Raw genomic sequence first — 24,003 nt, forward strand, 5'->3', positions numbered from 1 at the left:
TATGCTCTTGATTGGCACATTGTTTTGACAGAATGAAATGCAAGAAATGAAACTTAATAACTCCAACTCAAATGCATCGTCTCATCGGTGGCCTGCTGAAAGCTATGGAGCAGATGCAGTGTCAGAGAGTTACCAGAGAGCACAAAATCTTCATGAAGCTCCGTTAACAGGTAAGTTGCTGCTAAATTTTTATCTAAACTTTTAGCTAAACCAAGTAAGACTTTTGAAAATGTTGCAGAAATGTTTTAATGATTCACAATTAAAACTGATTTCTGAGGAGAGTCCATTCAAAAAATAAAGTATAAACTGTTTTCCTGATGTTCCTTTTTAGTTGCTACCACTGGCCCATCTGTTTACTACAGCCAGTCACCTGCCTATAACTCTCAGTATCTTCTCAGAACTGCAGCAACCAATGTAACACCAACAAAGGTGAGAACAAGTCTGTCCACTTAAGCTGCTTGCAATGTTCTACTGAAAATAACTGCTTTTGGTTCTGAATGTAGTTGGATGTAATTGCTGTTCCTTGCGTAGTATTTTGTAAATAGGACTGCTAGAGATAAACTGATAATTTATCTTTCTATCTTATTTTTGGGATGTGGGATTTGGGAGGAAAAAACAGCAAAATGTGTCTGTAGTATGTTAGCACGTGTTCCCTACAGGGTGCGTGTACTTAACTCCCCGCCTCCACCAAGTAGCATGGCGAAAGAGCATGGGGTTTTCAAGGCTTTTTTTTGTAAAAAAATAACCTGCTCATCTTGTGCACCTTTTTCAATGCTTGTTTTGATGCCCTTCAAGATTTAAACCGATCAGTTTAAGTTAAAGTAAGTTTAGATTTAACCTCATATGAAAGCGTGCTTTTAAGAGTACATGTTATGTGGGCCTCAGCGCAGTAAGACCTTGTCCTCTGTGTGACCATAATAAGCAAAGCAATTGTTTTCTGTTTTTTCTTTAGGCTCCTGTCTATGGCATGAACCGACTTACACCTCAGCAACATATATATGCTTACCAACAACCAATGCATACACCACCTCTGCAAAACACTTCTGCTTGTATGTTTTCCCAAGAAATATATGGCACACCTCTGCGTTTTGATTCTCCTGCTACTGGACTCATTTCTCCTCGTGGAGGTGATGATTACTACAATTACAGTGTTCCACAGGCAAGCACAAATCCACCACTGCCTGAACCAGGCTATTTCACAAAGCCTTCAGTCGCACCACCAACTTTAAAGCCTGCAGAATCGAAAGTGATAGAATTTCCAAAATCTAAATTCGGACAGCAAGGAACAGCAGAAGGGTCAAAAACATCTCTGCCAACACCAGCACAGTCAAGTCAGCCAACAACTTATAAATTCAACTCTAACTTCAAGTCTAATGATGGAGACTTTACCTTTTCTTCTCTTCAAGTTTCAGGACAGCCTCCTAATACAACTTTTAATAGCAGTGAAAGCCTCTTAGGTCTTCTGACATCTGATAAACATTTACAAGATGATAGATACATTGAACAAAAAACGGTTAATGATCACACAAATAGTCAAAGAAATGTCTTCAGTTTTGGCAATAAACATATTCCAAGCATCTCTTTTAGAGAAAGCATGGGACAAAATGCACACAAAACTCTGGGTTTTGAGAAGAGCGATATGTTTAGTGTCCAAGAACCAAGCAAGCCTGTTCTTGTGACTTCAAATTCGGATTTAGCCAATAGAAGTCATGAAACAGAGGGAGGAAGCACCCATGGTGGAGATGAAGATGATGATGGCCCGCATTTTGATCCTGTGGTGCCACTCCCTGACAAGATTGAAGTAAAGACAGGTGAAGAAGACGAAGAAGAATTCTTCTGCAACAGAGCTAAGCTCTTCCGTTTTGATGCAGAATCTAAAGAATGGAAAGAAAGGGGTATTGGAAATGTGAAAATACTGAAACATAAAGTATCTGGCAAATTCCGTCTCTTAATGAGACGGGACCAAGTGCTGAAAATCTGTGCAAATCACTATATAAATACGGATATGAAATTAACTCCAAATGCTGGATCAGACAGGTCATTTGTATGGCATGCTTTAGATTATGCAGATGAGTTGCCGAAACCAGAACAGCTTGCAATTAGATTTAAAACACCTGAGGAAGCAATGCTTTTCAAGAGTAAATTTGAGGAGTCACAGAATATTTTAAAAACCTTGGGATCAAATGTTGACACATCTGTGACTCAGAGTAGCGGGACTGCAAGAGAAACAACAAATCAGGACATCAAGGGGCCTAGCAGATCCATTTCTGGGACTGTGAACTTTGGCTTCCAGTTCCTGAAAGATGGAGTGAGCAGTGAATCTGATAGCAAAGGCAACCTTATAGCTACATCAGTTGAGTCTGGCCCTACCGATATTTCATTAGGAAAGGAAGCCCCACAAACCTGTTCTTCTGATGGGCAGCATCTCTTGAATAAGGATCAGTGGGAGTGTAAAGTGTGCTTAGTTCCAAATGAAGCAACTGCAAAGAATTGTGTGTCATGTCAAAGTCCAAATCCAGATACGCGGGAAACACCTGGCACCCAATTAACTGAATCTGTTGCAACTTTCAAAGCCAGTGGTAATGCTGTCCAGGACAAATTTGGATCTGCTTTTGCTAAAAAGGAAGGTCAATGGGACTGCAGTGTCTGCTTAGTAAGAAATGAACCCACTGCCTCCAAGTGTGTTGCCTGCCAGAATCCAAACCAAACTAATACAGCAATATCTGGTCAGCAAACCTCCTCTAAATTTGGCCAAGGAGTTGCTCCAAAGGCTATTCAAAATGACTTGGGAACAGCTTTTTCTAAAAAAGAAGGTCAGTGGGACTGCTCTGTATGCCTAGTTCAAAATGAAGCAAAAGATGTGAATTGCCGTTCTTGTCAGAATCCTAAGTCACAAGGTCAGCCAAATGCGCCTGTACCTACTGTTCAGGCATCCCCTGCTCTCAGGTTTGGTTCCATTGCTGATGCAAGTAAGCCACAGAAAAATGGATTAGAAGGGCTTTTTGCTAAAAAGGAAGGGCAGTGGGATTGTAGTACTTGTCTTGTGAGGAATGAAGGTTCTTCAGCAGCCTGCGTAGCCTGCCAAACACCAAATCCATCTGGTAAGCCTACTGGTGATACTTCATCAACTCCTACTTTTGGCCTGAAAAGTAAATTATCTGAACCTGCTGGAGGACAGTTTGGAGCAGGCTTTAAGTGTGACTTCTTAGAAAAGGGCTTTAAGTTTGGTCATGCTGAGCAAGGCAAGACACCATCATTTACGTTTCAGATTCCTCCTGATACTGAAGCTAAGTCTGCAAAGGAAGGGTTTAGCTTTTCGACAATTCCAGTGCCTATAGGTGAATTTAAATTTGGGATACAGGAGCCTAGTAAAAATACCACTAAGAAAGATGAGCCATCCAAAGAGTGTACAACTGGCTTCTTAAAAAGCGTTGATGAAAAAGACAAAAAGGAACTGCCTTCAGATAATGGAGTTACATTCAAATTTCAAGAAACAGCAAATAAGGAGAAAGGTGACTTTGTTTTTGGGCAAAATAGCAGCACCTTCACTTTTGCTGAGCTTGCAAAAAGTACTCCTGGGGAAAGCTTTCAGTTTGGCAAAAAAGACCCTAACTTCAAAGGCTTTTCAGGTGCAGGTGAAAAGCTATTTTCTTCACAGGCTTCTAAAATGGATCACAAAGCAAACACATCTGCTGACCTTGGTGAGAAGGAGGATGATGTGTATAAGACAGAGGACAGTGATGATATCCATTTTGAACCAATAGTTCAGATGCCTGAAAAAATAGAACCATTTACGGGAGAGGAAGATGAGAAAGTGTTATACTCCCAAAGAGTCAAGCTGTTCAGGTTTGATCCAGAAACAAGCCAGTGGAAAGAACGTGGGGTGGGCAACCTGAAGATTCTTAAAAATGAAGTTAATGGCAAAGTAAGAATATTAATGCGGCGTGAGCAGGTACTGAAGGTGTGTGCAAATCACTGGATAACAACAACAATGAACTTGAAACAACTGTCTGGCTCAGACAAAGCGTGGATGTGGATGGCCAATGACTTCTCTGATGGTGATGCAAAGTTGGAACATCTGGCAGCAAAATTCAAAACACCAGAGCAGGCTGAGGAATTCAAACAGAAGTTTGAAGAATGTCAGAGACTACTATTAGATATACCACTGCAGACACCCCATAAACTTGTTGATACAGGTAGGACAGCTCAACTTATACAGAAGGCAGAAGAAATGAAGTGTGGCTTAAAAGATCTCAAAACATTTCTGACAGATGACAAAACTAAGCTATCAGAAGAGGAGAATGTGAACTCGGTTTGTGCTAGCGGTACTTCAGATCTAGTTATAAAGCCACATGCTGAAAGTACTGGGCCTACTCTGGAATGGGATAACTATGACTTGCGTGAAGAAGCACTGGATGATAGTGTAAGTAGTTCTGTATATGCATCACCTCTTGCAAGTAGCCCTGTAAGGAAAAATCTGTTTAGATTTGGAGAGTCTACCACAGGCTTTAGTTTCAGTTTTAAATCTGCCTTGAGCCCATCCAAATCTCCTGCCAAACAGAATCAGAGTAGAACATCAGTAGGCACGGATGAAGATTCTGATGTTACTCAAGAAGAAGAGAGAGATGGGCAGTATTTTGAACCTGTGGTACCTCTGCCTGACCTCGTGGAAGTGACCAGTGGTGAGGAAAATGAGCAGGTTGTCTTCAGTCACAGAGCTAAGCTCTACAGATATGACAAAGATGCTAATCAGTGGAAAGAGAGGGGTATTGGGGATATCAAGATATTACAGAACTACGACAACAAACAAGTGCGTATAGTAATGAGAAGGGACCAGGTACTAAAACTCTGTGCCAATCATAGAATAACACCAGATATGAATATGCAACAAATGAAAGGATCCGATAGAGCGTGGGTATGGACTGCGTGTGACTTTGCAGATGGGGAAAGGAAGGTAGAACTTCTAGCTGTGCGATTCAAGCTGCAAGATGTTGCAGACTCATTTAAGCAAATTTTTGATGAAGCAAAGCATGCCCAAGAGAGAGACACACTGATAACCCCTCTTTCTTCTCGTGCCAATACGCCGAAGGAATCTCCATGTGGTAAAAACGCTGTGGCTGTACTAGAAGAAACTACCAGAGAAAGAACTGATATCAGTCATGGTGACGATACTTCTGATGTAACTGTAGAGGTTGCAGAGGTGTCTAGCAGTTCTGAAACATCAACAAAAACAGTGGTTTCTCCTCCAAAGTTTGTATTTGGATCTGAATCTGTCAAGAGCATTTTCAGTAATGAAAAGTCAAAGACATTCACATTTGGAAATACTTCAGCCACTGGTTCTCTCTTCGGCTTCAGCTTTAATCCTCCGAGAAAGAGCGAAGACCATATTCCAGTGTCTCAGAAAGTGCAGAAAGAACCGGAAATCTCTGAACCACCAAAAAGCTCTAGTGCTCCTCAGAAGCCTCTAGACAGCAAGGTAGACAACTTGCCTGCTTCAACACAAGACGGACCCTCCAACTTCTCATTTAGAGTTCTGGAAAAAGGTGAGCGTCAATTGAACTAGTATTGTATTCAGTTGTGCAGCTTATTAAGCAGACATCTATACACTGTACATTGCTCATTGTTGTCTCGATAATGTGTAGTTTCTTTCAGTTGTAAAGCGGGTACCCACATCTTCACAAGTTGTCAACTAAAGGAGTGAATTTTAAGTCATGATTGTTTTCATATAAAAATTGAAGTGCGTGATGCAGAATGGAGTTTTGTTGATTAGTGAGAGAGGAGATTTCAGATAGAAGCTATAACTCCATGGAATGCTGTACCTGAATCTCAGGCTTAAGTGCTTAAAGAGGGAGCTGTAGATGGACTTTTTGAGACTTAAATAGGTAGTTGGATTGGTAGTGTATGTACCTGGGCATTTGCTGTGAGTGGTAAAGTGTGAGAACAGCAAATGTATGCTTCAGCTAAAATTTGAATTATCCCCCTGATTGAATGGATGGATATTCTAAAACTACTCTCTCTGCATTTGTTTTAAGTCTTAATTATTGGCCTCTGCAATTTCAGTGTGTAGCTTCAATAACAGCAGATGTTAGCCACTTTCCTTAGCCTGAAAAGAGATTATGTCGTTGCATCCTCAGTTACGCAGTTTCTTACACTGTCTGAAAAAGACATGCTTGCAGAAGTTGTGGCTGCCACTTGACCGCTATGATGTGTTGAAGTGTCTTTGTGAGAAGAATGGGATTTACTAGCGTTTCAGTGGTAGAGGACTTATCTTTGGAGCCTTCATGTGCTGCTTCCCATCCGTACAAGACTGTTTAATCAGATGATAGTTTTTGATTTACACACTAGTCTCAGAATTATGAAGACATACTGTCTGTTTATTAACTAAAATATAATGAAGTGATGTGGCAGAAGATGATAGCTGCAGTCCATGCACGTGGGTTGGATAAGCTTGTGTAGAATTAACAGATAAAATTTCCTGCTGTGAAATATGACTATGGAATTGCTTCCATGTCCTGGTTTCAACTGGGATGGAGCTAGTTTTCTTCCCAGTAGCTGTTGTGTTTTGGATTTACTATGGGATTTGGTATGTGCAGAATGTTGATAATACACTGATGTTATTAGTTGTTGCAAAGAGCTCAAGGACTTTGCCGGCTTCCCAGGTTTTGCTAACATGCAGGTGCAGGAAGCTGGGAAGCATATAGCCAGTACAGTTGACTCCAAACTGCCCCAAGAGAGTATTCCATACTGTAGACGTCATGCTCGATGTATAAGGGGGGGTTGGCTGGTGGACAGTTCTCTCGCTCTTTCTCTTGCTGCTCGGGATTGTTCCAAGATCACTTAGTTCTGTTCCATAATTGCTGCTCAGAACAGGCTGTATCAGTTGTTGGGTGGTGAGAAATTATGCATAGTTTGTTTTGTATATTCTATTATTATTGTTGTTATTATCATATATATATATATTAGTATTATTGCTTATTTTACTGTCCTAGCAAGCTGTCTTTATCTCAACACACCAGGTTTCGTTTCTTTGCGATTCTCTTCCCCACCCCCAGGGGAAGGGGAGGGTGAGCAAGCAGCTCTCTAGTACTTGGTTTGCTGACTGGGGTTAAACCGTGACATTCCAGAACATAAATAAGTCTGTCTTACCCTTTTAAAATTCCAATTAAACACTTACATCCAAACAATTTATTTTTTAGGATTTAATTTTAGCCTTTTTAAATCTAATCCAATGGCCTTTTGGACAAGCACATCTTCCTTGCAACCTGATAGTAAAGGTATTTACATACTGCACTGAATGTGTGCTAAAAACACTTTAGCAGGCATGGACAGTAACCCAACTGTGGCAAAGCAGTTGGCTCAGTAATCCTTATAATTAACATGCATGCTGAAGAAGAGTACTTAAAACAGTGTGTCTGACTGCTGCATTTGTCCTATTGGAGAATGTCTCTAGCCCTTATTATGTTAATATGAACTAGCACAATGGATGGCCCTGTTTAAGCTTTTGGCTTCTGTTTGCCTTATTTTCTGAGAGTGTCTGCCTTGCACTTCTCCATCACAGTTTTATTGAACATGCACACTGGATCTCTAAAATTTCCGTTTTCTAAAGAAATTCTCCTGTTATTTCCAGAGAACGTGTCTTTTAGTACCTGAGGTCTTCCACTTCCATGAAATGTGCATGAAGATCACAAGACAAGTTGTTCAGTAAAACGCTTAAATGTATTTAACCTCTGTCTTGGAAACATATAATTCATTTTCATGATTATCAATACATTAACTACTGCAATTTTAGAAATAAGGAGCGCACAGAAATTAGAAAGTGAACTCCTTAGCTATGGCTTATTTATGTATACTTCATGTATAATATGAATAATATGAAGCTTCATGTATAATATGAAGCTGGTCAGAAAACTCTTGCTGAGTAACCAATTTGTTTACATTCAGAACCTGTAACCAAAACTGTTACAGCTTATAGTTTGATTATATGTCATAAGATGTTACTAATGGTGCTTTTTGCAAGTATGCTTGCTGTAAGGATACTCAACTTATGCAGTTCAGCAGCATTTTAATTTTAAAAAGGAAATTTTTATTCTAGTCTGCACAAGACAGTCTTCTAATGTTAGTGTCTTACATTGTTTAAACTGTCAAAATATCATTCCAAACACCATTTTCCCAAAATTTTATTTCTAGAGAAGCTATTCTTGTTTAAACACTGAATTCCTGTTCTGTGTTTTTAGGCATCCCTGTGCATGGAGTTTATTAACAATTCATTTTTATTTTCATCATTCAGTGTCCATAATGGGAAGTGTTTAAGCATTTTGCACCAGTGCATACATGCAAGAACTTCTGCTACCTCAATTTGATACTGTTTTTATACTGGGGGTGTGTGGGAGTGGGGATGTGTTGTTAAAAAAAAAAAAAAAAAAGACAAATGAATGAAATATGCTGTTCTGGTACTTCAGGCTGTTCTTCACTTCTGCTTTTCTGATAACTAGGATATTCTTATATACCTAGTGATTTATTTACCGTTGATAATTGTCTTACTGTAGCTTTTTGGTGGCTTTGTCTTGAGCTCTGACTTAATAGCAAATGACTTTGAGAACTCCTTTCTAAATTAGGTTTTCAAGCCTACCCGATGCATATATAAGCTGAGGCTTTCTCATGGAGAACGTCTTTCGGGGAGCGGCTTCTGTGCTAGAGCAACATTCAAAAGAAATTTAACCTCATAGTAGTTCTGCACCTCCATGCAAAAGTACTTAAGTTTTTCTCAGGTCAGGTCATGAACTTTTTATAAGTGCTTTACAAGTCTGAATCAGTTATGCCAATTGCATGTTACTGTATCAGTTATATGCCTTAAGCTTTAAGTTCTGGTGCTTCTCTCTTATATCCAGAAAATATTCACTGATACATGCATGAGAAAAAAAAACAAAACACAACAGTATTGTGACTAGCTACACGTTTAGGCCTACCTGGTCTTTATGTCAGTTGAAACAAAAACAAAAATACAATACACCAGTGTGAAGAACTGTTGTGCATGGTATTGTTCTTTATTTTGTTCCTTAAATATACTAACGATAATTGCTGTGGAATTTTCCCCTGAGTAGAAAGTTCTATTACCACAAAACCAACAGTCTTTTAAGAGTATGTTGTATTTATGCATGGCTCTGTTTTTCATGGCTGCTTGTGAAGATACATTTAAGCTGTTTGCTGTATTTTTTTAAATAAGAAAAGTTAACTTTCTTCTGAGGAGGGTTGGTAGAAACTGACCTAACTAAACCAGTAAACATCTTGCTCAGTATTAATGTTCTGAGGGCAATGTTATAATCTTAGTCTTTGAACACTTTTGTCACTTCGAGTGGATGTTTGGAACACAAGAATCTTAATCCAGTGTTTGATCAATCAGCTTCATGGAGAACTTTACATATGGATTAATCTGAAGTGATTTTTTTAATGTATTTCTCTTATTCAGCTACTTTGCACAAAGGCTACTGAAAGGAACTGCATGATAATTCTTTGGGAATGCTGACTGTGAAATATGATGGGCAGGGGTCCTTTAGCTAGCTTTATCCTGCTCAGAGGAAAGGAAGCTCACAGTTTTACTATCTGCCTGACTGACTTTGGAAGACTTTTTTTTTTTTTTTTTTTTTTAAAGATACGTTTTTTGAAAATTCTCTAATTGTAAGGAAAGATGGTTTTTGCTGTAACCTTTAATAGCTGTAAGACTAAATACTCCACACTTAAGCCTCTGGTGAACTTGATGCAAACTTAATCAGTCTAATTGAGACACTTGCTTAACTAATCTGAGTGAATAAACCACATGCTAACATGCAGGATACCTACGTATCTTGATAACATGGTACTAGGTGTACTCCTAATTCTTAAATCAGCTAGGGTTAATGATTTTTTTTGTGTAAGATTCTGAGGAAAATATATGAGAACATCTATAGCGTGCTGTCATGATATGAACTTAGAAGTTTGCTGTTCATGAATTTTATCCTACATTTACTTTATACAGACTCAGAAGAGCTATTGAGATCTAAAAAAAGTGAGCAAAAAGGATTATTGTACAAGAGATTATGTGCTGGTAATGGATTTGAGCTACACTCTGGTATATAAAGCCTGAAGTGATTAACTTCTAATCAAAGGGAGAGTCAATTGGGACAAAGGTTGGGGAGGGAACACTTAAAAAAAAGACTTAAATTTGAACTAGTACTTTGGATTTTGTTTTTACTCTACTATTCTTTATATTGTTATTAATCTACTGGAAGATACTAGTGGGAAAACTACTCTTAAAAAGCAGGTTTATTTTGGTGTCAGTCGTGTCATAGAATAAAGGGGCATGTCTATAAACGTAATGCTTCTCTTCTGTACCTGTCTCCTCTTGCAATCATGAATATCAAATTGCATGAGCAGGAAAATCTATGTTTCTCAGGAAACGATTAGTAGTCTCTTTCCTAGCTGAAGATTTAGGTTCCCACTGACTACGTTGTGCCACAAACTTATGAAATATTTTCTAATGAAAAGATCGATGAGCTTTAGAGAGCACCCTTCAAATTCTGCTGACTAGTTTAACTCAGACCTGGCGAATGCTAACAAATAGGTTGACTTACTAAAGCAAACTATTATTGGAAATAGCTGATGCATGGATATTGACATGCTTATGGGGTAATTCTTATAAATAGCTAACAAATTTCTTCCTCATTTTTGCCCTTAAACTCCCCCTCTCTAAACAACACTAAAACCTAACCCAAACAAACAAAAGCCCCACCAAATCATATGTAATGCTTAAACCAGTGTATCTTCCCTCTTTGTTTTGATTTTCTCATAATAAACTCAAATCTTTGTTTCCAAATCTGTCTACTTACAGTCATGTTTTTCTGCAGTTTGCTCTAGGCTGTGCGCTCAACTTTAACCTCTGTGCACTGTTTTTTCCTTGCTGGAAAATCTACTTAAATTGGCTGAAAGCTATATTTTTTTTGTTGTTCAGTGGGATGGAACTAAAAATTACTTTGCTTTTGTAAAAGTAAAAGTTTCAGCAGCAGCTATTGCAGTCAAATAAAATTAGGTAATAAAAAGCTCAGTTTTCCCACAGATAATCTGAAATAAGTTCTATTCAGGTGCTAGTTAATATTGTTTAGAATTTAATGCACTTTTAAGCAATGGAATAGGACATGTTGCTGTAGACGACTTAACTTTGTCTTTTGTCAGGCCTGAAGTTTGCCTCTCTACCTCTAGATAACACCTATATCCCTCTTCTCCATAGTTGTATTTTGTTTGACATGAGGACTTAATTGAATAATCCTCTTAACAATATAAAAATGCAGGCTTCTTTCTGTTCTGATACTTGCATTCCAGAGGTGATAGAACAGGATGCAGATGGGCATGCAGGTTAGAATTTCTTAAGTTTTAACAGCATGCTCTGTCCTAGCATCCTATAACTTTGATTTTTGTTTCCTGGGGATCAATGTGTAGGCTCTAAATGTATTTCTAACTGCCTTAGAATTAATTTAGTTCTGTAATAATGGCAATGTGAGGTTAATGTTATTCCCTGGTCTGAAATTATTCCATTTTAATGGTTTGTTCAATTTCTGTAAAAAGCAGAGAAGACAACGACGGAAGATGATCTTCCATCTGATGAAGTTATAGTAGTTTATGAGTTAACACCTACCCCTGAACAGAGAGCTCTCGCTGGCTTTCTCAAGCTACCTTCAACATTCTTCTGTTACAAGAATAAGCCTGGATATGTGAGTGACGAAGATGATGGTAAGGAATGCTGAAGTTGACCTTTGTGTTGGAAAGTTGTAATACGCTGCACTGTCATGCCCCCACCTTGAGAACTGTGTACAGTTTTGGGCACCTCAGCGTAAGGACATCAGACTATTAGAGAGTGTCCAGAGGAGGGGTGACCAAGAGGGTGAAAGGCCTTCAGGGCCAGACTTAAGAGGAGTGGCGGAGGTCACTTGGTTTGTTCAGCTTGGAGAAGACAAGGCTGAGGGGTGACCTTATCACAGTGTACAACTTCCTCAAGGAGAGCAGTGGAGGAGGAGGTGCTGATCTCTTCTTTCTGGTGACCGGCAATGGGACGTGAGGAAACGAAGCTGTCAGGGGAAGCTCAGAATGGACATTATGAAAAGCTTCTTCACTGAGAGTCGCTGAAACAGGGTTTCCAGGGTGCAGTGGTCACAGCACCAAGCCTGTTAAGAGTTCAAGGGGTGTCTGGATGACATTCTTAGTTGTATGGTTTAATTTTAGGTAGTCCTGGGAGGAGGAGGGAGTTGGACTCAGTGGTCCTTATGGGTCCCTTCCAACATGAAATATTCTGAGTACTATCAAAACCCTTAGACACTTGAATATTTTTGTTTGGACAGATGGGAAATAATCCTGTCATCTTCCTTATGGCCAAAGATGTACGCTCAGGTCTTCAAGACAGAAGAGTACAATGAAGGCCCAGGAATGAGTAAAGGGAGTTTGTATTGGTGTCCTACGAGTATGGCATTCTTACCACCAATGCAGTTGGTTAGGCAAGACTAAATAACGGAGTGTTTGAGCCTAGTCTCATTTGAGCTGGACAGTTACCTACTGTTTTTAGAAACTAGTACAAGGCAGTCTTTATCAAAAATTAATGTACTCAGGTTCCGTAAATGCTAGAGTAATGGCTTCTTTTTTTCTTCTAAAGCAAGTTCCTAACACTGAAACTGGAAATATTTTATATCAAATCTTACTGCATGCACCTGAATTACTCGTAATTCATTCAGCAGCAAATATGTTAAATGGAAGTTTTGAAGCATTGTATCCAACAGAAAATGGGAGAAGACAAGCTACGTCCCACAAATATCTGAGCTTGCTATTTTTTATATAAAAGATCTTAGTCTTAGTGGTACTTTTAAATAAAATCAATAAGAAATCTGTTTTCTGAAAACAAAGCCTGTACCATGCATCCATAACAATCGATGCTGAGAAAAGTGTAAATTGTGCACTGAAGCACATGTATGCAAAATAGGAAGTGACAGCTTACTTGCTGACCTGCGAAACTCTTAAAACATAAGCAAAAATTATGCATGCTTGCTGGGCTTGTGAGTCGGAAGGGCTTAACAGACTTCTCTGTACTTAGATGCTTGAGAATTTACATTTGTTTCCTGTATTTAAGATGAAGACTATGAAACAGCTGTTAAGAAACTTAATGGAAGACTGTATCCCAGTGATTCAGAAGAGAAAAAGAAATTGCAAGATCCTGTAGAAGGTATGACTTAACACACAATAATTAAAATTTCTTATATACTGAAACATAAGCTCTAAATCTGAAGAACACTTGGGCACTGAGATTAACTTCGTTTCATGAAATAGTTTTTAGAAGCACTGGTTCTGGGAGCAGGAAAGCTGCACCTCAAAATACAGCTTTAAGCTCAGTAACTGCTAGTTAGCAGTAAAGTGGTAGCTGAATAAGAAATGTGTGTTTTAGATGGCTTGTGAACAAGACCATCAGAGTGTCTTCCTACCTTGAGGCCCTTCTTCTGAGTGTGAAGAATTCAGCTTGGCATGATACTGTACAAGACAAAAGTTGTTTAAATCTTTGCATACTTGCTACTTCTGCAGACAATCAATTGAAATTAAGCTTATGGGTTAATACTGTTCAACTTAAAGATATTTGGTCTTTATACTAAAAATACAGATGTAGAAGATTGAATTTGGTGCTTATGTTTATGTCTGCTTTGGCTGTGCCTCAGACTTCAGTGTTGCATAGCTGAAAATCTGGGTAGATACTTCTAGAGTGAAGTTTGGGTGTTTTTTGAGGATATGTGCTAGAAAGAGGTGGTATATATTGAGCCATCTGAAATATGAGCAAATGTTGAAGGAAGCTAGTAGTAGTGGCAGCTGTGAGATTCAACTCTTCATCATTACATGTAAATTCCCTGATAGCAGTAGAAAATCAAGTATGATGAATTTCCAATTCTAGTCACCCCGAATGGAGTTAAGTTAGTGTTCACTTCTACTGTTTAAATAGTAATGCTATTTGAAAAACTCTTGAAGTCTTTCTTGAAGTTGCTCTGGCTATCATAAGGTTATTTTATAATGTGAATGCCAAAAATTACTTCAGTATTTAGCTGCCTTCCCAGTTATTTTCCACTAATTTTTATCCTTTGCAGTAGGCATCCCAGGAAAAAGTGAATTCAGCAATGAAAAAGAATGTGTGACTGCTTTGGAAGAGAAACCGACTCCTGAGGACAAGGCTAAAACAGAAACTCTGCAGGTTCCTTCTACATCTGTCTGTGATGTCAGCAGTGATACTGAGAATAACGGTCCAGAAGACTTTCAGACAGAAGTTAAAATTCAAGAAACGAAAGTAAGAACTAAATCTTTACGAAATTTTTGTCATTAAACTTGTACAATTACTTCATATATGTGTGAGACTTTACATAGTTTTCACTTTGTGAGAACTGAAATATCCAGTTGGGAAAAACTATTTGATTTTTTTGTGGCTATGCCTCAAGTCTTTGCCAACACTGAAACAGAACCTTAGATCTTAAGTTCCTTGGGAAGAGAAAGGAGGTACAGCTGTTCTCATGAAGTATAAACTGCTTTGGCTAGTAAAATCACTCCTAATGTATATATAAGGACTAATTGGTTTCAGAAAGTAATAGTATTTTTTTTGAAAGCACGCTACTACAAAGGTACTTCAATCTTTTTGTCAAGTTAGTGTTCTATGTGTGTTAAGTGTAATGAAAAACTTAAAGCTCACAACAATTTTTCTTGGTGTTCTTTTTGTCTAAAATTACTGTTCTTAGTCTCCTGAGGAGGTGGTTTGAATAGTAGTCTCTTCTAGCTTATTTGCTTATTACTTTACTTTTTCATTGATCTCAGGAGAATGAGGTTACAAGCTCAACTGACTTAGCCTGTACCAGTAAGGAAGAAGTACCTACTCCATCAACCAGTGAGGTGACAGTATTTGTCCAATCAGCTACCAACAATGAAGAACCTGATTCCACTACAGAAACTGTAGATATATCACAGACTTTATCAGGAGCTGGTGACAAACCTGTAGACTTGTCAACTAAAAAAAGCGATTCGGACTGTTCAGAGTCAACACAAGGTAAGGTCCAGGGGTATGTTCTGTTTTTCTGTAGGAAGGTAAGTATGCTTTTCTGTAGATCAGTGCTTTGGAGAGAAGTAGTGCCAGTACTGAATTAGAAGCATGAACACCAATACAGTAAAAATGTGACTGGGGATTAAAATAATTATATACATCAAATTCTGGTGTGTTCATGTGGCACTACTACAGAGGAGTGCTAGTATCTGTTGTATAATTTATAAAGGATGTACTTTCTCTCATTAGTTTGCTATTAAATACCACATAAATACATAGTAAATCTCTGTGGATCTGCATGGAAGTAACACGCTGAAACTATCTCAGTCTTGAGACCTTTTTTAAAGCCATAATAAATGTCATTATGACAAGCGTCATGCAAAGTTTAAATTTATTGGAAGGTAAAAATACTGTAGAGCCTTCTCCAGTTTATTCTTGTGACTACATAACATTAAACATGGTTGGTTGTTTTTTTTTTAAGAAAGGCAGAGAAGAAAATTTTACTTTCCTCTCTTTTTTGATAGAAAACAGAACGATCTCATTTGGTTTCGGCAATACTACAGGCTTGTCATTTGCGGATCTGGCTTCCAAAAACTCTGGAGACTTTGCTTTTGGCTCAAAAGGTGAGTTAAACTGGCCTCTTGAGACAGCTGGACTTCTGCTTCATACAATATATTTTTTTGTACACCAAATTTCTACTAATCGATCAGTTAACAATGGTTTTTTGCAAGTTTTTGTTCACAAGAAAAAAGAATACACAAAGTTTAAAATGTAACTCTCTTAATTATAGATAAGAACTTCAAATGGGCAAATACAGGAGCAGCTGTGTTTGGAGAGACAGCCCGTAAAGCAGATGAAGATGAAGGTGGTAGTGATGATGAGGTGGTACATAGTGATGATATCCACTTTGAACCAATTGTGTCCCTCCCAGAGGTAAGGGGAATTCTGGGATATAAAATAACATTAAGATGAGCATGTCTGCTAACACAGCAGCTTTGCTTAACTGACTTTGCTTCCAAAGTTGTGTGCTTCCTGTGCTGCATGCTTTGTTCTGTATTTCTTGCACTGCCTATGTAGAAACATCTACTGTTTTAAATCCTAGTACAGCTTAGCACTGAGGAAGAGTCTGGTGCATGAGTTAAAATCTTCAGTGTTTATTGTTTCATTTTACCTTGACTGAGTGTTGATCAGTATGCAGATTTGTACACATAACTTGTAAAAGCTAAAAGTGATTCATTAGGGCAGTTGAAAAACAAGGGGAGGAATTGTATAACTTAGTGCTAATACAGCTCAGCTGTGGCTTTGTATCAATGACTTGTAAATTCAGTTCTGTGAAAGCCATGACACCTTATTTTTTTTCACGCTAAGCTAGGCAAGAGATTTCTAGAATCACTAAGCAGTAAAGATGTAGTACAGTTAACCTCACCTGAAGGCTAAGGAAACAAACTTTATTGGTGTGAAAATAAATCGTTTTTCAAGAAGTAGGAGAACCTTGTAACTTACAGAGGGAGTCTTCACAAAGTTTTCATGTCTTGATTTGGTATTTAGCTGTAGTGTGCCTCATAACATCAGAAAAGTTTGAAATGGTTATAGTCATATTTTCTGGCTTTCTTACAAATAATATAATTTAATTATAGATTAGTATAATTATTAAGCAAGACAGAGCACGTATAAACAGTATGCAGTGTCCTTTAATTTGAACAGCAAATAGTAGTTTGTAACATGCCTTCTTCAAAATTTGGTATACCTTTTGCTCATCTGTGTGTCATGTTACGATTTCTACGATTATCTTTCTTGCTGCTTCTCTTTAGTCTCATTTCTCACTCCACAAATAGTTGTTTGTCACTTAATTCTCCAGTTCTCTTCAGTGTTCCTTATCTTGGGAAGACGTGTTAACTAAAGGAGGTTAGAAGCCAGTAGTATGCATACATAAAGTAAGGAGGAGATACGGCTGTTAGGCCTCAGTTTATTATACTCAGTTTTTATTCTGTTCAAATGCAAATATCAAGTTCTTTAACAATGTTTGAAAGGTAATGCCTGGAATGGTTGTAGTATTAATCTTCACTTCTCAGTGTGCACATCATTCATCAAACCTGAAACTTTCCTGGGAAACTTGCCAGAACACTTGACGGTGGTATTTTAAAGAAAAAAAAACAAAACAAAAAACAAAAAAAAAAAACAAAAAAAAAAACAAAAAAAAAACAAACAGAAAAACCACCCCCAAAGCAAAAACCAACAAACACCTACCAAAACCACATGCAGCATGGTGAAGTAGTATTGCAGTGCTATAATTAATCTCAAACAGGGGGATTTGTTGGGCTCTTAACTTCTGAAAAGGCTAGATGTTATACTCATTTTGGTGTGTGATGAATATGGCGTTGGAGAAAGGAACACATTTGAATAGTTTTCCATTGTAATATGTCAGAATCATCATAAGTATATGTAATGCTATTTAATATCGTTGGTGAGAGCAGCTCTCTGAGAAATCACAGGTACTCTGCTGGTTTTTTAGGTGGAGGTAAAATCTGGAGAAGAAGATGAAGAAATTCTCTTCAAAGAGAGGGCAAAGCTTTACAGATGGGACAGAGATGCTACTCAGTGGAAGGAGCGTGGTGTTGGAGAGATCAAGATCCTCTTCCATACACAGAAGAAATACTATAGAGTCCTCATGAGAAGGGACCAAGTTCTTAAAGTCTGTGCAAACCATGTCATCACCAAAGAAATGAACTTAGTGCCCTCTGATACATCAAACAATGCTTTAATTTGGACAGCCACAGATTATGCTGGTGAGTTTTTCAGGTGGTTTTTGTTTTTACTAGGTGGTATGTAGTTTCTGTGGCTTTGTTTTTCCCTGGAGATTATGTAAGATGAAAGCTATTAGTTTCTGACTATACTGAATAGAGCTAAAGAAACCTGTTCTCATATTTGTTTTCAGATGGTGAAGTAAAAGTAGAACAACTTGCAGTCAGATTTAAAAGCCAAGAAATGGCTAATTCTTTCAAGAAGAGGTTTGAAGAATGCCAGCTAAGCTTGTCAGAACTGCAGAAAGGACACTTATCTCTGGCAGCAGGACTGTCAAAGGACACCAATCCTATTGTGTATTTTGAAGTTTCTGCTGATGATGAACCTTTAGGACACATAACCATGGAGCTATTTTCAAATATTGCCCCTCGAACTGCTGAAAATTTCAGAGCCCTGTGCACAGGAGAAAAAGGATTTGGATTCAAGAACTCCACCTTTCACAGAATAGTCACTGACTTTATGTGTCAGGTAAGCATAACAGGAAGACTCTTCACTGAGAGAATGAGATGCATCTTGACTAACAATGGCACTTCAAAAAATCACTTATACAGGATAGCACATTCTTGTTCCAGTGTGCAAGAATCTCTTATCTGCCCCTTCCCTACAAAAAGATGAGAAATGGTGCAAGCGGCACATGCTGCCCTAAGCCAAATGCTTTTTACCTGTGTCTGCCAGCTGCCTGATGCTTTAGTGTTACCTACTGTTGCCATGTTAGTGTGGAAGAAATAACGGAGGTGGAGATCTCTTACAATGGACAAGGGGCCTGTTGCTGAACAAGAACACCAAGGAAAGTAGGGTACCCAAAACTACCACTCAGCCTTCTCTCTATAGAGAGGAACAACTTCCATGTGCTCACCTGCTAAGGACTCTTGCTTTCCAGGCTTCTCTTACATTTTAAAATACACTTTGTATTTCAGGTAATGTGCACTTGAAAACTGATACTCAAATATTGTAGATACTCAAGTTTCCATCTACAAGAAGTCTTCTAGATCTCATTATCATGCAGTGGGTTCTTCCTTAAAATACTCAGATTTTTTTCACCAAGAGTATCAGCCTGTGGTGTGTCTGAACCTCCATGTAGACAGTGTTTGTTTTAAACCTCCGTATGCATTCAGTAGCCCTAGCAAGTTTCCTCGTCAGTGCTGATGGCTTAGGAGATTGATCATAGCTCAGACAGACCTTCCCTAAAATTCTCACCAAGAATTCAGTGAGTATAAGTGACTGGCAGAATGAACCAACTTCCTTGCACGCTACACTAACGCTCCTGTGTGTCACTAAATGCCTGAAGTCAAGGCATGACCTTTTACAAACTCAGAAATGGACAGTAATATATTAATGGCTTGTCACCAGAATAAAAAATTATCCAGTCTCTTGATTAGGTATCACCTATGTCTGAAGTATGCCCTTTATGGCTCTTTTGTTAAAACTTTGTGCCTTTCTGATATGGAAAGCAGCGTTGCTCGTTTAGGGTTAAAGCTTGTTTCAGGGTATTCCACATGCTGTAAGGGTATTCCACATGCTGTAAGGGTATTCCACATGCTATAAGGAGCAGACTTTCTTAAAACAGTAACTGCACGATGTGTACCCTGACAAAAAGTGAACTTTAATCACATGAAATGAGTATATTCTAAGTTTGCTCTGCTTTACCTGAAGTTTTTCCAGGTACAGTGAGAAGCTTTTCAATGAAGATTTTGGCTTTCCTTCGAAGATACGATAACCTGTACTGTCACCGTTATGCATGTAGTCAGATAATCAGGAGGCAGAAGCCTGTGCCTTGCAGAAAGACAAAAGACCCTGTTTGTTAGCAGTAGCTGTTCTCCTGAACAAGCAGTAATGTGGCAAAAGCTGCTGCCTGCACAGAAGCAAGAAATTAGTGATCACTGGTACCTTAACCTTTTACAGGTGATTAATTCTGTGCCTGCAGGGACTAAGCAAGGGCAGGCCTTCAAGGATACAATGCAGGTCCCAGCTGTTAGTGCTAAGTGATGCAGGAAGCAGGCAGTGGATGGGCCTAGAGGAGTGCTCACCATAGAATCATAGAATGGTTTGGGTTGGAAGGGACCTTCAAAGGTCATCTAGTCCAACACCTCTGCAATAAGCAAGGACATCTTCGACTAGATCAGGTTGCTCAGAGTCCCGTCCAACCTGGCCTTGAATGTTTCCAGGGATGGGGCATCAACCACCACTCTGGGCAACCTGTTCCAGTATTCTACCATGCTCATGGTAAAAAAAAATTTTCCTAATATCCAGTCTAAATATACCTCCCTCTATTTTAAAACCGTTACCCCTAGTCCTGTCACAACAGGCCCTACTGAAGAGTTTTTCCCCATCTTTCCACCATGTGGAACAGGAAGATAAAATACTGTATTGAGAATAAAAAAGGGATAAACTTCCCACTACTCCTTCCATTACCATGGACAAAGCTGCTGGAGCTAGGAAGCCTTATATCTAAGTAATATTGTACTTGTGAAAACTAAGAATGAGTTCTTCCAAAACAAAGTGTTTACTGTTGAAAAGGGAATATAATTGTGCTGTTGGTTTATGTCTGGGGACTTTTAAATTAATACTGTGTCCTTTTTTTTTTCTTAAGGGAGGTGATATAACTAACCATGATGGTACAGGTGGACGGTCAATTTATGGAACAGCATTTGAAGATGAGAATTTTGAAGTGAAACACACTGGTCCTGGACTGTTGTCAATGGCAAATAAGGGCAGGGATACGAATACTTCTCAGTTCTTCATAACACTTAAAAAAGCAGAACACTTGGACTTCAAGCATGTGGTGTTTGGGTTTGTCAAAGATGGAATGGATGTTGTGAAAAAGATGGAATCCTTTGGTTCCCCTAAAGGGCTAGTAAATGGAAGAATTGTCATTACAGACTGTGGGCAAATATAGAATTATTGCTTTGAGTATACAGATGTTCTAGTGGTATAAATCAGTATTTAGGTGTTATTGATTAATTATTTGAACTTCTTAAAATGAACACTTCTGATGTATAAATGTAAAATTACAGCTTCTAGGTTCAGTTTTTTAATGTGTTCTAATTGATTTTTTTTTTGCATGTTAAACAAAAGGTTCAAACACTGGCATATTTCAGGTGTATTTGTGTTATCCTGACATATTTGTATTAAATGTCAAATTTTAAAAATTAAATCTTAGTCTTGTTAAATTAAATGTCTTGTCTTCACTTTGGTTTGTTTAAAAAAGAGAGAACTTGCATAATTTGGCTTCCTACTCTCCTAAATCTCTATTTTGAATATGCAAGTTCTGCTAATTGCTGGTCAGTAAACTGAAGGCTTTTTAAACTTAATGCAGAAAACTTAATGTGCGGAAAGCAAGCCGAGGCGGCCGGCAGGTAGACGCTGTTTTGTGCTGTCTGAAGTCTTTAGTACTTGAAAGCTAGAGAGTTGTTCTTAAATGTTTTGATTGGTGTTTTGCTAGAGAAGTGTACCAATTTTTTTTTTTAACATGGAATATTTCTAAATTATTTAGTTTGGTGAAAAACATTTACTTAACTTTGGGATTTTACCTGAAGTGCTGTAGTATTACCCCATGCTACTGGGTGATGGAGCTCTCCCAGCTCTCCTCTCAGTGTGTTTATTTGCTCCATTTGCTGTGTCAGACTTCCCTGATCTCACTGCAGAACTGAGTAACTGTACCTTACATACACCAGAATCATTTTATATTTAAAACTTGTGTCTTTCAACAGTGAGAAGGGGTGTTTCTTGAACTTCTGCTTTACAGCTCAGTGCTGGCCTTATCAAGGTTTTTTCCAGGGTAATCCAATGGGCGTTATGAGGTGCACGTTGGAAATATGTAACTTAAATATTCAGCTTTAAGGGGTCTTTGATGTTGTGGGTTTTGTTTGGGGCGGGGGGGGGGGGATGTTGGGGTTTTTTGGTTGGTTGGTTGTTTTGTTTTGTTTTGTTTTGTTTTTTTAAGCATAGTAGGAGTACTTCTTCCCTAAAGCTCCTGCAGAACTATTAGACTGTAAAACAATAAACCAAAACGGATTTGGCCGGCTGTGTGAGGCTGGGAGGCAGCAGGAGCGGGAGGCCGGACCCGCAGCAAGCGCTGTCCCGGGACGGGGAGAAGCAGTCGTTGCTGCGGCGGGCCTGTCCCGGGAAGCCCCCGTCCCTGCTGCTCAGCCCAAGCCGCGGCTTCCCGCTGGCACTGGGGAACCGACGCGCCTGCGCCTCGCCCGGCCCCAACGGGCGGTGGGAGCCTATGCGCCTGCGCGGGCCCGCCCGCCTCCCGCGCCTGCGCCCGCGGCTTGTGGCGGTTTCTTTGACCGCGAGCGGCGGGGCCGTGCGCCATGGCGGGTCCCGGGCTGGGCCTCTGCCGCTCTGCCGAGCATCTGCGGCGGCGTTACCTGCGGGGGCCGGCCGGGGTGAGACGGGAGGGCCGGGGGAGCGAGGTGGGCGGCGTGGGGGGAGGAGGAGGAGGAAAGCAGTTCCTTCTCGCCCAGTCCCTGCGGTGTTGGGAGCGGCAGGTCTGTGTCCCCTCCCTTGGGGTTCATTGTAAACACTGCGGTATTACATACGCGTACAGTCTGAGAGCCAAAACTGGGATTTAAACAAGCTTTAGGAGCTCACGTGTACATTGTGTTCTTTCTAGTTTTACCCCTGCCCCTCTTTCTGCGCTGACTGTGTTACAGGGGAAGTACTGAAGAGGCATCTTTGCCTGAACTGGAAATTTCCCTGGAAATTGCAGTTCCAAACTGTATGCATTCTCAAAGCACAGTTGGAGCAACTTGGCACTTTGTTTTTGCCTAAAACCTCTGGTGCCTGCCAGTGGGGCAAGATAATATGTGAAGCCTCTTAGAAGTATTATACTAGGCATGTATGAAATACATACAATAGGATAACACCTTTCTTTCATATCTTCTTTTGCTACAGCAGTTGCTAGCCTTTTTTAGAATGTATTAGGAGTTTTTGTGTAAAGCCTAGTGATTAGCTCTATTTTCAGGGAGCAGGAAATTGTTCCATATCTGGTCAACCAGGAGAGAATCAAACCCATAGTTCATAAGAGACTGACACAATGACCAGACAGTAAATTATGATTGGTGTCGTTCCCTTGCCGAGGTGAAGCAGAGAATGCCAAGTTCTTTGCACTGATATGAACAAAGGAACAGAATTTGTTTCAATTACTTATACTTACATAAGCATTTATGGGTCTGCACAGTGGATTAGGAAACTGATCTCCCTAAAAATCCTGCAGCAAAGAACCCTCCCACTGCCCCATGCTGGTATTTTAAAAGTCTTTGACACTTTGTCGAAGGAATACTCACTGGCTAGGCACTTACTTTTATTTTGTCTGAAGGCTGTTTGTCCTTCACTGAGACAAATTTTTGCAGTTCTTTTTTTGCATCTGTATTCTATGAGTCAAATGCTTCTAGTGCGCCCAGAGGATAACACACCTTAAGTGTTTAAACTCATGCTGCAAGGAAAGTAATATGTTGTAAAAATTCCCATGAGCAGCCAAAGATTGTGAGAGATTGAAAGCTGGATTTGGGCTAGACACATATTTGGACTGCGAGGTCAAGGTGGTCCTGGGAATCATCGTAATACGGAAACCAGCCCTTTTTTTTTTGCAAGAAAGTGTGACTTGCAATTTTAGGATCAAGAGCCATCCCAAATATGAGGTGAAAATTTGAGTTTTTTAGCAGCTAAAACCTTTATGTGTCTGCCGTTAGTTCTTCCAGAAGGATTTGCAACTAGGGTAGCATTTTGTGGTGTTCTAGCTGCTATGTTTTTCTTAGGGAATATTCTACTTTGAATTACGGACATGTCATAGAATCATGGAATGGTTAGAGTTGGAAGGGACCTTCAAAGGTCATCTAGTCCAACCCCCCCTGCAAGGAGCAGGGACATCCCTTACTAAATCAGGTTGCTTAGAGTCCCGTCCAACCTGGCCTTGAACGTTTCCAGGGATGGGGCATCCACCACCTTTCTGGGCGCAACCTGTTCCAGTGTTCTACAACTGGTATTGTAAAAAATGTCTTCCTTATATCCAGTCTGAATCTACCTCCCTCTATTTTAAAACACTCACCCCTCGTCCTATCACAACAGGCCCTACTGAACAGCCTCTCCCCAGCTTTCCTGTAGGCCCCCTTGAGGTA

At 39.4% G+C, this 24,003-nt stretch overlaps 2 protein-coding genes across 6 annotated transcripts in view; both read left to right on the plus strand.

Annotated features, from left to right (window-relative positions):
* The window catches only part of RGPD4 (RANBP2 like and GRIP domain containing 4), a 35,323-nt gene extending 14,267 nt beyond the window's left edge, over nt 1–21,056 (plus strand). The window contains exons 18-30 of one of the 4 annotated variants that reach the window (XM_086769885.1): nt 32–170; nt 332–429; nt 953–5,543; nt 7,197–7,274; nt 11,596–11,760; nt 13,145–13,237; nt 14,142–14,338; nt 14,857–15,085; nt 15,604–15,702; nt 15,870–16,012; nt 17,592–17,865; nt 18,015–18,349; nt 20,472–21,056. In XM_086769885.1, coding sequence (XP_086626011.1) covers nt 32–170; nt 332–429; nt 953–5,543; nt 7,197–7,274; nt 11,596–11,760; nt 13,145–13,237; nt 14,142–14,338; nt 14,857–15,085; nt 15,604–15,702; nt 15,870–16,012; nt 17,592–17,865; nt 18,015–18,349; nt 20,472–20,777 — 6,747 coding nt within the window. In that variant the 3' untranslated portion in view covers nt 20,778–21,056. The remainder of the gene's footprint in view (nt 1–31; nt 171–331; nt 430–952; nt 5,544–7,196; nt 7,275–11,595; nt 11,761–13,144; nt 13,238–14,141; nt 14,339–14,856; nt 15,086–15,603; nt 15,703–15,869; nt 16,013–17,591; nt 17,866–18,014; nt 18,350–20,471) is intronic. The other 3 variants (XM_086769894.1, XM_086769904.1, XM_086769913.1) reach the window with 3 other exon arrangements.
* Nucleotides 21,057–22,197: 1,141 nt separating this feature from the next.
* Nucleotides 22,198–24,003, plus strand: part of CCDC138 (coiled-coil domain containing 138) — a 38,420-nt gene continuing 36,614 nt past the window's right edge. For both annotated transcript variants that reach the window (XM_086741017.1, XM_086741024.1), the window contains exon 1: nt 22,198–22,272. In XM_086741017.1, coding sequence (XP_086597143.1) covers nt 22,198–22,272 — 75 coding nt within the window. The remainder of the gene's footprint in view (nt 22,273–24,003) is intronic.

Source organism: Chlamydotis macqueenii, chromosome 1 (genome assembly GCF_036417535.1).
Source record: "Chlamydotis macqueenii isolate bChlMac1 chromosome 1, bChlMac1.mat, whole genome shotgun sequence".
NCBI lineage: Eukaryota > Metazoa > Chordata > Aves > Otidiformes > Otididae > Chlamydotis > Chlamydotis macqueenii.